This window comes from Ovis canadensis, chromosome 6 (assembly GCF_042477335.2).
Source record: "Ovis canadensis isolate MfBH-ARS-UI-01 breed Bighorn chromosome 6, ARS-UI_OviCan_v2, whole genome shotgun sequence".
In the NCBI taxonomy this organism is placed as follows: Eukaryota; Metazoa; Chordata; class Mammalia; order Artiodactyla; family Bovidae; genus Ovis; species Ovis canadensis.
The window spans coordinates 93,954,632-93,970,476 of record NC_091250.1 but is presented as its reverse complement, the minus strand read 5'-3'; the positions used below and the strand labels follow the sequence as shown (position 1 = coordinate 93,970,476).

The window sequence follows — 15,845 nt, the reverse complement described above, 5'->3', positions numbered from 1 at the left end:
CTTTTTTACATTTCTTTTTCTTGGGGATGGTCTTGATTCCTGACTCCTGTACAATGTCATGAACCTGTTTACCTTCATATGAATTATTCAGGCAACAGGTAATGTGGTCTGGTATTATTACCTCTTTAAGAATTTTCCACAGTTTGTTGTTATATACAGAGTTAAAGGCTTTAGTTGAGTCAATGAAGTAGAAGTAGATGCTTTTCTGGAATCCCCTTCCTTTCTTTATGATCAGTGAATGCTAGCAATAAGATCTCTGTGTCCTCTGCCTTTTCTAAACTCAGCTTTTACATCTGTAAGTTCTCAGTTCACACACCATTGAAGCCTAGCTTGAAGCATAACCTACTAGAATGTGAAATGAACAACTGTACAAAAATTTGAACATTCTTTGGCATTGGAATGAAACTGAAATTCTCCAGTCCTGTGCCTACTGCTGAGTTTTCCAAATTTGCTGCCATATTGAGTGTAGCACTTTAAAAACATCACTCATCTTATTTTATGTGATGTAACAGAGAAACGTATAACTGTCAAATTCATCAAGCTAAATACTTAAGATCCTGTTGTTCAGTCACCAAGTCATGTCCGACTCTTTGTGACTCCATAGACTGCAGCATGCCAGGCTTCTCTGTCCCTCACCATCACCTGGAAATTACCCATGTTTGTGTCCATTGCATCTGTGATGCTATCCAACCATCTCATCCTCTGCTCCCCTCTTCTCCTTCTGCCTTCAGTCTTTCCCAGAATCAGGGTCTTTTTCAATGAGTCAGCTCTTTGCATCAGGTGGGCAAAGTATTGGAGCTTCAGCTTCAGTATCAGTCCTTCCAATGAGTATTCAGGGTTGATTTCCTTTAGGACTGACTTATTTGATCTGTTTGCTGTCAGATCAGATCAAGCAAGGAGATCAAACACTTAAGATAAGTGCACTATTATATTCCAATTATTTCTCAATTTCAATTAAAATAAAATAAAATATTCAAAATCTTTACCTGTAGTTACTGAAGGGGAGGGAGTCTGGGAGAAGGAAGGATTGGGAGTTTGAGATTAGCAGATGCAAATTATGTAGAGAATGATTAAACAATAATGTCCTACTATAGAGTGCAGCATATTTAATATCCTGCAATAAACCATAATGGAAAAGAATGGATATGTATATTGTAAATGTAACATTGTAAATAACTGTATTTCAATGAATTTTAAAAATTCCTTACCTGTCTTAAACCTCAACTATCATATTCAAGATCACATTCTTTTTATGCCCTTCTATCTTATTTTTTCTCTTGTGACAATCTCTTATAAATCCCCTGTAAAATTAACTTTTTAGCATGTTTCTCTTAAATTTTACATAATTTCCTTTATTAAAGCCCTATGTCTTCCTTCCAGTATAAATCCATTTTGGTTCCCCAAGAGACAGGCACTGTTCTGACCACCATAGTAACCAAGACAGGGAAATCCCTGAATCTTAGAGTGAAGTGGGAATAAAGATAAAAATTAATACATTTTTTGAGGAAGGAGGGGGCTGTCCAATATCTAAATTGCACTCCCACATTTGGGAAATGCCCTACTCTTAGATACTTCTAGACACAAAAGGGACATATATTTGCTTTCCCAGCCTGCCTTTCAAAGAGGTTGCTTGGGGCACATCAGTTCAACGTGTTCAGTCAGATGCACTAGCCTCAGAGTTCAGATGGGGAGCTAGTGACTCAAGGAAGTAGGAGGTGGAGCAGCAGCAGCAGCACCTTCCCTTGAGGCAGTAGTGACATATCACAGCACTGTTTCTGTGTGATGACACTGGCTGCTGTCAGCCTCTTTGCTCTTGTATGTTTTCCGGGCCTGATTATCTAGCTGTCTCAGTAATACTATAAGATTTCTAATCAAGTAAAGAGATTATTATCCAAGCCATATAACAGAAGGGGCATTCTTATACTTTCTAATACAAACAATAATGTACTAAATACTTCTTGACTGTTACAACGTAGCATTTAATTTTAGTTCTTTTCCTCTAGATTTAACATAAAAATGTTAATCTTTGGAGGGCTACACTTTGGAATGGCTATGTATTTTTCTCATTGACAGAAACAACTGCTATTTTAATTGGTTTAAAACTGGTGATAATTCATACCAATTTTCCCTTGTGGAATGGTGTCAGACTGTCATCCCACCTTGTTTTACCAGTGTAATTTGTCATATATAATTGTTACAGACTCTCCACTCCAGAATTCATGCTTAAATGTGGATTCATGCTTAAATGTGGCCTAAAACACACACAGACACACGCACACATTAATTTAGTAAATAAAATGAGTTCAAAATTATATGACTATGTAAACTATATGTCTATATGACTAATGTAGACATATTTCAATCTTCATTGGCTTTATATCTGAAAATCCATACATTTATTTGATAAACGCTTAGTGACATCCGTGTGCCAGGCACTAGCGTTACACCAGTGAACATATTGGGAAAGCTTCTTGTTCTCATGGAGATCATCTCCTAGAGAAACAGTCAGACAATATGCAGGAAACTTAAAAAATAATAATTACTATTAATAGTAATTTCATATAATGATAAGTAAATAAATCCTATGAAGAAGCACTTGCAGAAAATGGTTAATGAGAAAAGAATGATTAGGGAAGACTAGTCTACCTTTGAGGCAACAGGGAAAACTTTCCTAAAGGGTTAAGATTTATACTGAGCAATAAATGATAGAGAAGCTTCTAGAACAAGTAAGGTAAAAATTGTACTTCAGAAGAAAGAAAATACAAATGTAGGATGAGGGAAATATTCTTGGTACATTCAAGAAAAAGTATTGAGACTAAACTAGGGAACACTTGTGTATTATTGGTGAAAATATAATTGATATATCTACTATAGAAAACAAAAAATTAAAAATATGAGGATTCCTCAAAAAATTGAAAGCAGGATTGTCAGATGATGAGCAAGTCTACTTCTGGGTATTTATCTGAAGCAAATAAAAACAGTGATTTGAAAAAGACCTATGCACCCCCATGTTCACTATAGAATTATTTATAATAGCCAACACATGGAATCAAGTATCCACTGATAAATGAACAAATAAAGATAATGTTATGTATATAATTATATAGAGATATAAAATGGGAAATGGAACACTCTTTAGCCATGAAAAGGAAAATTTTGTTACTTGCTATAAAATGCATGGACTTTGAGGGCATTATGCTAACAGAAATAAGTCAGATAGAGAAACACAAGTATCTCATTTACATGTGGAATCTTAAGAAAAAACAAACTAGCTAACTAACTAATAAAGAAAACAGACTACTGGTGGCTAGAAGTGAAGGGTGAGGGTAAGCAAAATGAGAGTAAAGTGTAAAAACTTTTATTTGTGAAATAAATAAGTCATGATGATGGTGATTATAGTTATGATGCTAGATCATCTGTTTGGAAAATTGATAAAACAATAGATTTTAAAACTTTTCTCAAGAAAAAGAAAATTAACTCTCTATGGTGATGAATGCTAACTAGACTTATTGTGGTATCATTTCATAATATATGCAAATATCAAGCCACCATGATGTACACCTTAAACTAACATAATGTTATTTGCCAATTATATCTCAATTTAAAAAAGAAAATCAAGACCGGACTGTCTAGATCACAGAGAGCATGCTAAAAAAGACATAAGCTGGAGCAGCTGAGGCAGGAAGGAACTGGACTAGGGAGCATGTGATAGGTCTGTGAAGTCATTTTATTTCATCCTAAGTGTAAGTTGGGGTGAAGAACTCTCTGTCAATAGGATAAACTGATGTGGGCCAAGAGCCAAAGAAGGGAAATCATTAGGAAGAATCAGGAATCTGATTTCACTCTACAGAAAATCTTAGTGTTGCCTCAATATTCACACTTAATAACAAAATAAAAACAATTTTAAGTTAGGGCTGATAAAATTTCCAATACTAAAGAATTTTGTTCTGCTGGCAACAAACATAATCTGTTTTTCTTGATATTATTTAAGTCTCTTCTTTTTCAAAACTATTTACCTTGTAATATGAAACATCAGCTTTGAGCTGGTTGTACAACCTGAAGTCATCTTCCTATCACATAGCAGGTTAAAAGATATCATCTCCTTATTTAAAACTGTTAATATTAGTGAGGCTTGAGACATACTCTCTATGAGATTATTTTTTAATATTTATTTAATTTTAATTATACTCAGTTACTATAATCTGGTACTAAATTGATCTATATATACTAGTTCCATTGTCCAAAAGCATCTGCTTATATTTACATTTTCTATATGTGTTGCAAAGGAAAAGAATAAAAAATCATCAAAAATAATTTAATAAGGAAAATACAATTTTTAAAGTATAAATAAAATTTCTACTAGAAATTTTAGAAACAAAATCTGTCAAGTTGGTGGGTGTTACTCCTTCCAAAGGAAAAAGTCAGAACTTCTGGATTTTGTTGTCTATCAATTTTCCTCATATTCAAGTTTCTGATATTTTTCTACATCTGAAAGGTAACAACAATTTCCAAATATAACTTGGAATTTTGTAGAGCAAATATCATTAAAATATTGTCAGTGTAGAAGCTAAGAAAGAGGAGAAGAAAGAGATCAGTGGAGAGAGAGGAGAGAAAAGATTTTAGATAGCAGATCTAAAATTCCAACCTAAGACTCAATGAATTAATGAAGAGTTCAATTCCATCAAACTTAATAAATTCTAACCTACCATTTCGGCCATTTTGTTTTAGAGTATTTGCAGAAAGCTGGATAGTGCTTCCATGACCGGTGTTTTCTGGAAATTTCAGGTCCTCTAAGTTTCCTTCTGTGCTCAATCTTGCAACTTCCAATTCTATTAATGGTAAAAAGATGTCAGTACTCACTGAGAAACATGCCAAAGTTAAGATAATCTAATTACTAAAACATTTCTGAAATCAAAACACTGGAACTGATCTTCATCTGCTATACTTTATAGTAGTTCAGTGTTTTTAGAAATTCTTTTTTTTTTAAGTATTTCACTTTTTTTTTCAAAATAAAGCAAATAAAAGTTATTAAAAATCAGATAAGTAAGACTATCAATTATAAAGCCTAGAACTTAAAATTAAAGCTCAAATACAATTTGTCATTGACTATCAGTTTCCTTTCAAAATGTTATCTTTATTTTATGAAGTGAAATCCTTTTATAATCTGGAGCTCTATATCAATACTGACTTATCTTTAAATCTAATAACTTTGAAATAACTTTATCAAATCTTCTGAAACAAAACTGTCAGCTACATCCTTAAACACACTAATTAGATTTATACTTTTGATGAGCTAGCAACACAATTATAAAAAATTATTTTTAACACTTTCACTTAAATTACTACCTTCTTTCTAGTTTATAATTTAGAGAGATTCTTATTATAACTGAAGTGACCCATAGGGTAAAATTTAAAATACTACCCTCCATAGACAGAAACTTATATGTATACATAAATTTCACACATAAAAATTGAAAAAAAAAAAACAAAAAAACGTCTCACTGACCTCGATCTCAGGTCAGGCTAATATAATCAGTATTGAAATGTCCTTAGAAAGATACATACATGATTATGAGGACACTCCTAAGCTAATGACAAGTGATACCCTCCTAAGTATGTGTGTGTGTGAAGTCGCTTAGTCATGTCTGACTCTTTGTGACCCCATGGACTGTAACCTACCAGGCTTCTCCGTCCATGGGATTCTCCAGGCAAGAATACTGGAGTGTGTTACCATTTCCTTCTCCAGGGGATCTTCCCAATCCAGGGATAGAAAAAACAGTAACTTATCTCCCCTGAAATAAAGTACCACTCATAATATGTGGTCCACCATAGATGATACTTTTTTCTTTTCCCTCTTCTGCTGAACAGGTGATAGTTTTTTCTTGTCCTTCTCTGGCCCTTCTGTATAACAAAAGCCACTTACGAATATTGTCTGTGTTCTCCCTGACAATGTCAGTCTTCAAAAGGTTATCAGCCAGCACAAAGGCACTTTCCTCCACAGTGTCAAGCAACATGGTGGCTGCACGCAGTTGATCACTTGTAGTCAGGTCTCTCCAGGCATTCAAGGCTTGTGGCTGGAGGAGGTTGTTAACTGTCTCGACCATTGCCTACAAGAAGATGAACAGAATGACAGAAGTCTCTAGTGAATCCACAGGGCTGTCAGAAATCCAGGCATACATGCTGTCCAGCAAGTAAGAATCACTGGTGTGCATGAGTTCAGTATTGTCCCAGCCTCCCCTGTGACATGCTGCACAGTGGAAGCATTCATTATTTTGTGCTGTGAAATCCTAGCTGAGACTTTGCAAGACAACAGGAAAACCTGCTTTCTGTTCTGAAGGACAACAAATAGAGCTATGCTTCTTTCTTAAAATCAATAGCAAAGGCTTCAATAAGACTATAATCACATAATTAAATTATTTGGCTGGGAAACTGTTGGCAAGTAATTCAAACTAAGACTTTTATCACATCACCACAAAAATGATTTCCTCTATACATCACCATAAAACTAGATGCTGAACATAATAGAAATCAAAAGGATGACTAAAGACAGGACAATACAAGAATTTGTTATGTATAGGTTAAGAATTCACTGCTGCTGCTGCTGCTAAGTTGCTTCAATCGAGTCCGACTCTGAGCGACCCCATAGAGAGCAGCCCACCAGGCTCCTCTGTCCCCGGGATTCTCCAGGCAAAAACACTGGAGTGGGTTGCCATTTCCTTCCCCAATGCATGAAAGTGAAAAGTGAAAGTGAAGTCAATCGTGTCTGACTCTTAGCAACCCCATGGACTGCAGCCCAGCAGGCTCCTCTGTCCATGGGATTTCCCAGGCAAGAGTATTGGAGTGGGGTGCCATTGCCTTCTCTCAAGAACTCACTAAGCAAACCAATTTTTTTCTTAGCCAGCTAGTAAAATGTCACGATGGGGAAAAAATCAAAGCATACATACTCCTAGGGCTTTGGAAGATAAACCTCTGTGCTGTTTACTACTAGGAAGGGGAGTAAGCAGTTGGAGCTTGCTACCTATGGCCTTTGAGCATTTTTCCTTAAAAAAAAAAAATCAGCAGTAAGTACACTCACACATAGAGACAAAGTACCAAAGTTCTCTCTGCTTCATCCAAAAGAATTGTCTTTCTAGTTGCAATTTATATATTTCCAACGGTTAGTTCAATACTCTGGGTTGCAAGGAGACAATTCTTCCATTAAGGTCTTAAGATTTCACTCGAACATAGAGAATTACACAACAGAAAAATACACCACTGACAGTTTGAAAGTGATCTTCCTTGAACCTGTTGATTATGAAATATGCATCTAATCTGGAAATAAGTTGAAGAAACAGCAAACACAGGCACTTTCCAGGCAGTACATAGGTGTTCTAAAACAGGACTCACAGTATTGGCACCTTGGGAGAGGGAGTGGGAGAGACTGGGGGAATACCCCTTAAGCTGCAGTGTTTTCTTCTGGCTGGTGTTTTCATAGTAACCAAGTAACAACTGTTAAAAATTCAGCTTCATAATGAAACACCTTGCTGCCAATTAACATCAGCTTCAAAAACTAATCTGCCTTTTGATAAAAGTTGTTCTTGATATTTTTCCCAGCTCTTCCAAGTTCTGGCTAAAAATCAACATCACCGGATTTGTACATAAAACAGTTCTACTTGCAAGTTGAGTACTTTGCATTGTTAAAAAAAAAGTCCCTCATGAGTTTAATGACTATTTCCACATAGTATGCTTCACTCTATCATTTGTTCTGTGTTTAAAACATGACCTAGAAACCAGACAAAAGCATTTCTGGATCACAGCAATCTGATCTGCTTTCCAGGAAGTTCTCTATGGGGTGATGCCAACAGGACATGCCAAAAAAAGGAGATGCTGGATAGAAATCAAACAACAAAAAAGTTTAGGTATTCTCTGAAGCCAAACAGAGGACACTGACCTTTTGAGTGCAAGGAAGTATTCTTTCTGGGATTCACTGATCTTCTTAATTCATTAGAAATGCTCTGAAAACTCCGTATGTGACAAAAATTATGCCAATTCTTTATGGACCAACCATTTTAACATTAATGAATCACCTTACATTGATTAAACCTTACCTCAGGGAACATTTTGGGAAGATAATGCAATGTTTCTGTTCTGCTCTCTATAGATTTTTTTTTTTAATTTAAAAATGCAAAAGGAAAAGAAACAACTATAGTCAACTCTGAGATGTTCTAAATAGGAAACTGTTTACAAATGGGGTGCTTTACATAAAATACTGAGTCTTTAAACTGACAGTAAATACATCAGACACACCCCTTATTATCTTAGTTTTGCAACTGAAAAAGTATAAGGTGCAGTATTTTTTCATTATATATTTTGAGCATATTTTAACAACTGCTTTGTCCCAAATAAGACAAAGTCTTTAGAGAAGTTTTCTGTTAAAGCCTAAATGATTTCTAAGTTTATTGCAGAAATGACAGTTCCTAAAATCGGGGTGGGTTAAGACACAAATCTAGTATTTATTTATTTTTAAAATAGCACCTATTATGATTGCCTAAGTATATAAAAGGAAATATCAACACAAGAAATGAGACAGAATTCTCAGGTGTTAAAATCAGTGTGGGATTTGGAATCATATCTGCTGAGTCTGCAATTGTACTTTGCCACCTTACTAGTTGTGTGCTATTGGGCAAGTTTTTTAACTTTTTTGTACTCTTCTGTAAATTAGAGATGATAATGAAATCATTTCATAAGGTCTCCTGGCTCATAACAAGTGTTTAGGTGTAATCCTATCTTTATTTTAATTTGATATCAAAGTTCAGTGTGGGCAGAAGAGAGGTATTCACTGAATAAAGCACAAGTCATCCCTGATAATTGCAAAATAGTCACACTGAAGTGAGATCTGGAAGGAATGCCTCTTCTACAATGCAATCTCATAAGCAGAACTGATACACAACTTTACTATGGAGGAATGGAAGGAACATGTGTATCAGATAGTTCATAATGTTCCCTGGTGGTACAGTGGGTAAGAATCCACCTGCCATTGCACAGGACAAGGGCTTGATCCCTGCTAAAGGAAGATTGCGCATGCCATGGAGCAATTAAGCCCATGCACAACTACTGAGCCTGCGCTATCTAGAGCCCACAAGCTGCAGCTATTGAGCCCATGTGCCACAACTACGGAAGCCTGTGTACCCTAAAGCCTGTGCTCCACAATAGGGGAACCCACCACAATGAGATACCCACGTTCTGCGAAGAAGACCAGCCCCCATTCACCGCAACTAGAGAACACCCACACATAGCAACAAAGACTAACTGTAAAAAATATATATATAAATGATTTTTTTAAAAAACTCATAATATGTATTCCAGAGGCTTGAACTAACTGATCTGTTTTCTGCTAGTGAGATAGCACAATTAAGTCAATTTTAATAGCTTTATAATTAATACAATTTGTGTAAGCTTTCCAAAGGTTGTTGACGTGTCCCTGTTACCAGTTTCATGAAGACCAAATAAACAGTCACAAATATTCAATAGCAAAAGAACATCTATATTTCATTTTCCCTATATGTTCATACATTTATACATTTTACATACAAATGATGACATTTGGTAATAAAGCTTTCATTTTGGGGCATTTTCTGGTCAAACTAGGTATTGTATTGCTTTCGCTAACTCAAAAACATTTCTTTAAAATATGTTACTTTTTCATTTTATTTGGTTCCAAAGAAATGAATTTAACTACAGTTTTGAACCGAACTTGAACAGGAAATATACAATGAATTTGATTAAAGTGAGGTAATGGGACATTGATCAATAGCTCTCATCAATTTCTCATCTGCTATCATTTTTTTTATTGACCTAAGATTTATATTCTAAAGTTAGAATAAATAAGACTAATTCTGGATAAATCTTAAAATATATTCTAACCACAAAAGGTTGAAAAAGGAAAACAACAAAAATACCTAATGGTTTTGACATTATAGACTGAAATAATTTAAAATTTGGGGATGTTAATTTAATTAAAAATATCTTTGCCAGAAACTAAATGTTAATTCACCCTACTATCTTTTTCAAAACACAAGAAACTGAATAGAAGATGGACCTGGGAATTTATATTCTGGTTTCACCACATATTTCAGTGTGCCTTTGGGCAATTTGATGTTTTCTAACCAATTAACAAAGTGTGAACTGCATAAGAAAATAAGATGCATCATATTTCAATTTGAGGGTGGTTACTCTTGCCTGGAAAATTCCACGGATGGAGGAGCCTGGTAGGCTGCAGTTTATGAGGTCGCTAAGAGTCAGACACGACTGAGCGACTTCACTTTGACTTTTCACTTTCATGCATTGGAGAAGGAAATGGCAACCCACTCCAGTATTCTTGCCTAGAGAATCCCAGGGATGGGGGAGCCTTGGTGGGCTGCCGTCTATGGGGTCGCACAGAGTCGGACACGACTGAAGCGACTTAGCAGCAGCAGCAGCAGCAGCAGCAGCAGGGGCATGCTATATAAGATACTACTTTTCTTATTAAGCAGTTTACAGACTAGACTCTAAAGTCACTTTTGCCTTCCTAAAAATCAAACATAAATTAGGAAGTGTGAAAAGTCAGTTAGATTCATACCAGAATTATGGACATCCCATATCTTTCTGGACATATATTGGCATTGCACAATATTATCTGACACCTCATCATTAAATTCAGATCTTAAGCAAATTCATTTGACTAATTTTACACTGAGCATGTTTGTTAAAAGGTATTTTAAACTGTTTAATCACACTTCATATATTTCAAAAGGGACACTGTATTTATTTGTATTTATTTATTTGTTGAAATACTGTGAATATTTTGAAATAGTTGTATATCTTTCCAATATCAATTTTTATCATTTTTCCAGGAGAATGTGCTTGTGAAATAGTCTAGAATTCCTTAGCAAGAATACATAAAAGGGTCCATGGTGAGAAATATATCAATGGCATTTCTTACCAAGGTAAACTCTAAATCATAAACTAGGTAACCAAATCACCTGGGAAACTTAGTTACCCTTCTTCCTTGCTTGAAAACCATTAAAATAAACAAACAGAATGAATGCCTTTGAAAGGATATAAAACTATACCATCCTAGTAGTTTTTTTGAAGACAAGCTTTTTAATCATGATCTCATTCAGGTTTTAGCTCAGGTGTCAGCTGCTCATATAGGTCTTCCATTAGCAGCATATCTAAGGAGAGTCACCCACTTAAATCCATTATATGTTTTGTCTTCTTTGTAATAAGTATCATTATCTAAGGTGTGTCAGATATTTATTTACCTACAAAACTATTTAACTGGTAGATCACTCACTCAAAAAAGGGTAAACTTCATGAAGGTAGTGATTGTGTCATTTGTAAGTGTCCCAAACTGCCTGGCACACAGTAAGTGTTCAATAACTCTTTGCTGAATTATTGCCATCTAGTGAAGATTCACATGAAAGTGAGTTTTCTCCCTTTTCATATCAGTAGGAAAAAAAAAATCTCTGATTTTATGAGCAAAGGTTATCTAAGTGCAAATGAAAAGATCTATTAACTAGCCAGTATTATCCAAATCATTATCATCAGAGACTTGATGTCACAATGGGCTCCCATTTTTAGTACTTATTCACCTTTAATAGAATTATTCATATTTGGTCTGGCCTTCTCACTAGATTATGATGTCCTCAGGGGACATATCATGTTCATTTTTATTTTTCCAGGGTAAATTTTAGTGTTTTGAGATATTTTAGTATTCAATAAAGGCTCATTAAACAAAAATATCCTACTTTTACTATCAAATCATTAATAGGATAGGGAAACTGAAAACATCTTCTTTTACTCCTGTAACTTTTTACTATGTCACCCAAGAAGTCTTCTGAGTGACCAGATATCAGCATGGTTTGGAAGGAAGGCAGGATGAGTTATAGGGAATGAAGGGAATTCATTTTAACTTTCAATGCAACACGTATTTTATTAAATATGTATGATATGCAAAGAACTAGGGAAATCACTGCTGGGTAAGGTTAGGAAAAACAAGGAAATCTGTTCTTAATTTGCCTACACTCCAAAGCAGAAGGTAAACATTTCTTTCGCATGGGACAGAAAGTACTGAATTATTGCTGAGAAGGATAAAAGATCCTAGAGGTGTTTGGTTTTGAATCAGACGTTAAAAGATAAATAAGCTTTCTTTACCTAAGAAGAGGAAGTTTGAGGCTGAGAAACATAATAAGCAAGTTAATGATTAAAAAAGAAAAAACGAAGGTATTGAGGCAAGAAATGGTTTGTGTTTGGGGTGAGAAGAACGCATGATGTAAGAAAAGATATATTTTAAAAAAGTGGACTTCCCTGGTGGCTCAGACGGTAAAGCATCTGTCTACGGTGTGGGAGACTCAGGTTCGATCCCTGGGTTGGGAAGATCCCCTGGAGAAGGAAATGGCAATCCACTCCAGGACTATTGCCTGGAAAATCCCATGAACAGAAGAGCCTGGTAGGCTACAGTCCATGGGGTCGCAAAGAGTCAGACACGACTGAGCGACTTCACTTCACTTCACAAAAAGAGTATAGTGAGAGAAATGGTGAGTATAATTCAGATCTTAGAAGATTTTCAGTACGATAGCAGTTTGGGCTGTATTGTGTAGAAAATCTACAGCCATTAAATATATTTACATAAAGGATTTATAAATTTAGATTTTGAGTTCTTGAGGTTTCATTATTTTTTAATGAATTTTCTTTTTTTTCTTTTGTTGAACCATATGTTCATATATATGTGTTTTATCATTAGGCAGCCCATTAGAATGTTAAGAGCAATTATCTCCCATTAGTGGATAAATTTAAATTAATAAATTGCTGAAATCCTTTTGAAAAAAGAAATTTTATTTTTTACCTTCACATCTTTGTCTTTTTCCTGTGTTCTCATGAACACAATATTTTTTTTATCAATATATACAGTAATCATGCTGAACATTGTTTCCCTTACTATATCATATATATATATTTATGTTTAACAGATAGAAAGAAAGATAGTGCTAAGTCGTGTCCAACTCTTATGACCTAGGGACTGTAGCCTGCTAGGCTCCTCTGCCCATGGGATTTTCCAAGCTAGAATACTGGAGTGGGTTGCCATTTCATTCTCCATGTTTAACATATGCCATGCATAAATCTCAGGCTATGCAGAGAAAGAAAAATAAGTCTTCAAATCTTCTCTGCTCCAATTTCTTGCTTTCTGACTCTCTCTCTATATATATAGATGTATATATATACATCTATATATATATAATATATAACTTACATTGATTTATAATTAAAATTATAAAATTTAATTTTTTTATAATTAAAATTAAAAAAAAACTTCAACTCTTCATTTTTGACTTTGTAATAAGTTTGTCATTTGAGAATAAAATAAAATAGAGCAAAAGTTTAACATCACTCCTGAATAGGTCACATTGTACTCCAATCTACCTTTAGACATTGATTCAAATCAAAATTTTAAAGGTCAAATATTAGAAGTCTTCAAAACAGTTTTAAACTTAAAGTTTTTTTATTAGAAGTCAAGCTGAGTGACTGATATTTACACATCTGATCAATAAACTTAAGATTCTTTTAATAATCACTGTTATTTAATATTACTAAGCATATAAAAACCACTAATCTCTGAACTCCCTTTTATATTACAGAGAAGTGTTGGCATTTTCAAGTCTTAATAAAAATGATTGTATAACACAACTGACCTGAATATAGCAATAAGAACCTTTAATAGTAGAACAAGATAAAACAGAAATTTTACAAAATAAGACTCTGCCTCTTCAAGAAACTCCTTGTTATTTAAAAATGTATTTAACAATCTGTAACTGACTGTATTATTTTTAAGTCTTATATAAAATTAAATGATTGCTGCTGCTGCTAAGTCACTTTAGTCGTGTCCGACTCTGTGTGACCCCATAGACAGCAGCCCACCAGGCTCTCCCATTCCTGGGATTCTCTAGGCAAGAACACTGGAGTGGGTTGCCATTTCCTTCTCCAATGCATGAAAGTGAAAAGTCAAAGTGAAGTCGCTCAGTCGTGTCTGACCTTCATGACCCCATGGACTGCAGCCTAACAGGCTCCTCCAACCATGGAATTTTCCAGGCAAGAGTACTGGAGTGGGGTGCCATTGCCTTCTCTGAATTAAGTGATTGAATGCTGTCACATCTATGTTGTGTTATAGAAATTGTGCTAAGTCCCTTCAGTCAGTCATGTCCAACTCTTTGTAACCCTATGGATGTAGCCTGCTAGGCTTCTCTGCCCATGGAGATTCTCCAGGAAAGAATACTGGAGTGGGTTGCCATTAACTTTTTGCTTACTCAACATTCATTCAACAAATATTAATTAAGTGCCTTTAACTGAGATACTGCAAAGAGAGATAGTTATTCTTCCTTCCTTCAAAGTGATAACAATATAGTGAAGCCAAGGAATTAAACAAGTAAAATACAGCATGACAAGCATTATAATAGTGGAAACACGAAGTACAAGCTTTGTATTAGAACAGCTCCATGAGAATGTCAAGCTTAAATACAACATTAACCAAACAGACAAGGAGTAAATCAGGCCTTCCTACCAATCATCTATCTACCTATCACGTAAAATAAAAGGAAAATATACATTATGGGGGACTCAGAGTTAGGGGTAGGGTTGGGGACAGGGTGGCTTTTGATTTTACTTAGGATGTAAGTAAAACGTAATGATTTAAAAAAAGACAAAGTTGCTGAGCGAGTTATCCATGTAGATATTTGGAGGAGGTATTCCCAAAGGGTGACCAAACAGAATGCAATTCAACAAGTGGAGATATGCTTTGCGTATTTCAAAATCTTAAAGAGGCCCATGTTTGGAGCTTTATTTAGAAAGCAGGAAGTGGCGGGGGTGAACTAAATCAACTGAGTAGGTGAACACTGCACATAAAACTAGTTTTCAGGTGAAGATTGGAAATTCAGTTATGAATTTGATGTCTATTTTAAGAAAAGTAAAGACTTGAAAAGTTACCTTCAAGCTAATTTTGGAGTTCACAAAAAAGGTCTGTGCTGTAGATAACATCTATGAGTCTAAGGCACATAGGTGCCATTTAAATCAACTAGATCACATCAGACTGTCAGAACAAACAGCAAACAAGAGCCAACTGAGCTAAGAGGCACCCAAACCCATGGATTTAGAAGAAAAGGAGTGGAGAAAGGAGACTGCAAAGAAGCATCAAGAGGAAGCAAATCAAGAGAATGAGTTTTCTTCAGGATAGAGTATTAAGGAAGACAAAGAAATCAACTGTGTCTTCTGACTGGTTAAGTACAGTTAATTGACATTTGACTACTGAGTTCATCAGCATGAAATCATTAATGACCTCAACTAGTACAACTGCAGTAAGGTAGCAAGGGCAGAGTCTGATGAGATGAAATTAAGAGACAGTATAAGGAGAGGGGCTGGTGACAGTGATGTAGAGAAGTGTTTTGAGAATTTCTACTGCAGTGGAAATGTTGTTTCTGTTGTTCAGTAGCTAAGAAGTTTCCAACTCTTTGCGAACCCATGGACTTCCCTGCCCTTCACTATCTCTCAGAGCTTGCTCAAACTCATGTCCATTGAGTCAGTGATGTCATGCAACCATCTCATCCTCTGTTGCTCTGATCTCCTCCTGCCCTCAGTCTTTCCCAGCATCAGAGTCTTTTCCAATGAGTCAGCTCCTCTAATCAGGTGGCCAGAGTATTGGAGCTACAGCTTCAGCATCAGTCCTTCTGATGAATATTCAGGGTTGATTTCCTTGAGGATGTATTGGTTTTATCCCCTTGCTGTCCAAGAGACTGTCAAGAGTATTCTCCATACCACAATTGGAAAGCATCGATTCT

The 15,845-nt window shown here is 35.3% G+C and overlaps 1 protein-coding gene across 12 annotated transcripts in view; it reads right to left on the bottom strand.

The window, feature by feature from the left end:
* Nucleotides 1-15,845, bottom strand: part of ADGRL3 (adhesion G protein-coupled receptor L3) — a 936,369-nt gene that overhangs the window by 135,221 nt on the left and 785,303 nt on the right. For all 12 annotated transcript variants that reach the window (XM_070292434.1, XM_069593110.1, XM_069593111.1 and 9 more), the window contains 2 exons: nt 5,924-6,107; nt 4,707-4,829 (listed from right to left, as the gene is read on the bottom strand). In XM_070292434.1, coding sequence (XP_070148535.1) covers nt 4,707-4,829; nt 5,924-6,107 — 307 coding nt within the window. The remainder of the gene's footprint in view (nt 1-4,706; nt 4,830-5,923; nt 6,108-15,845) is intronic.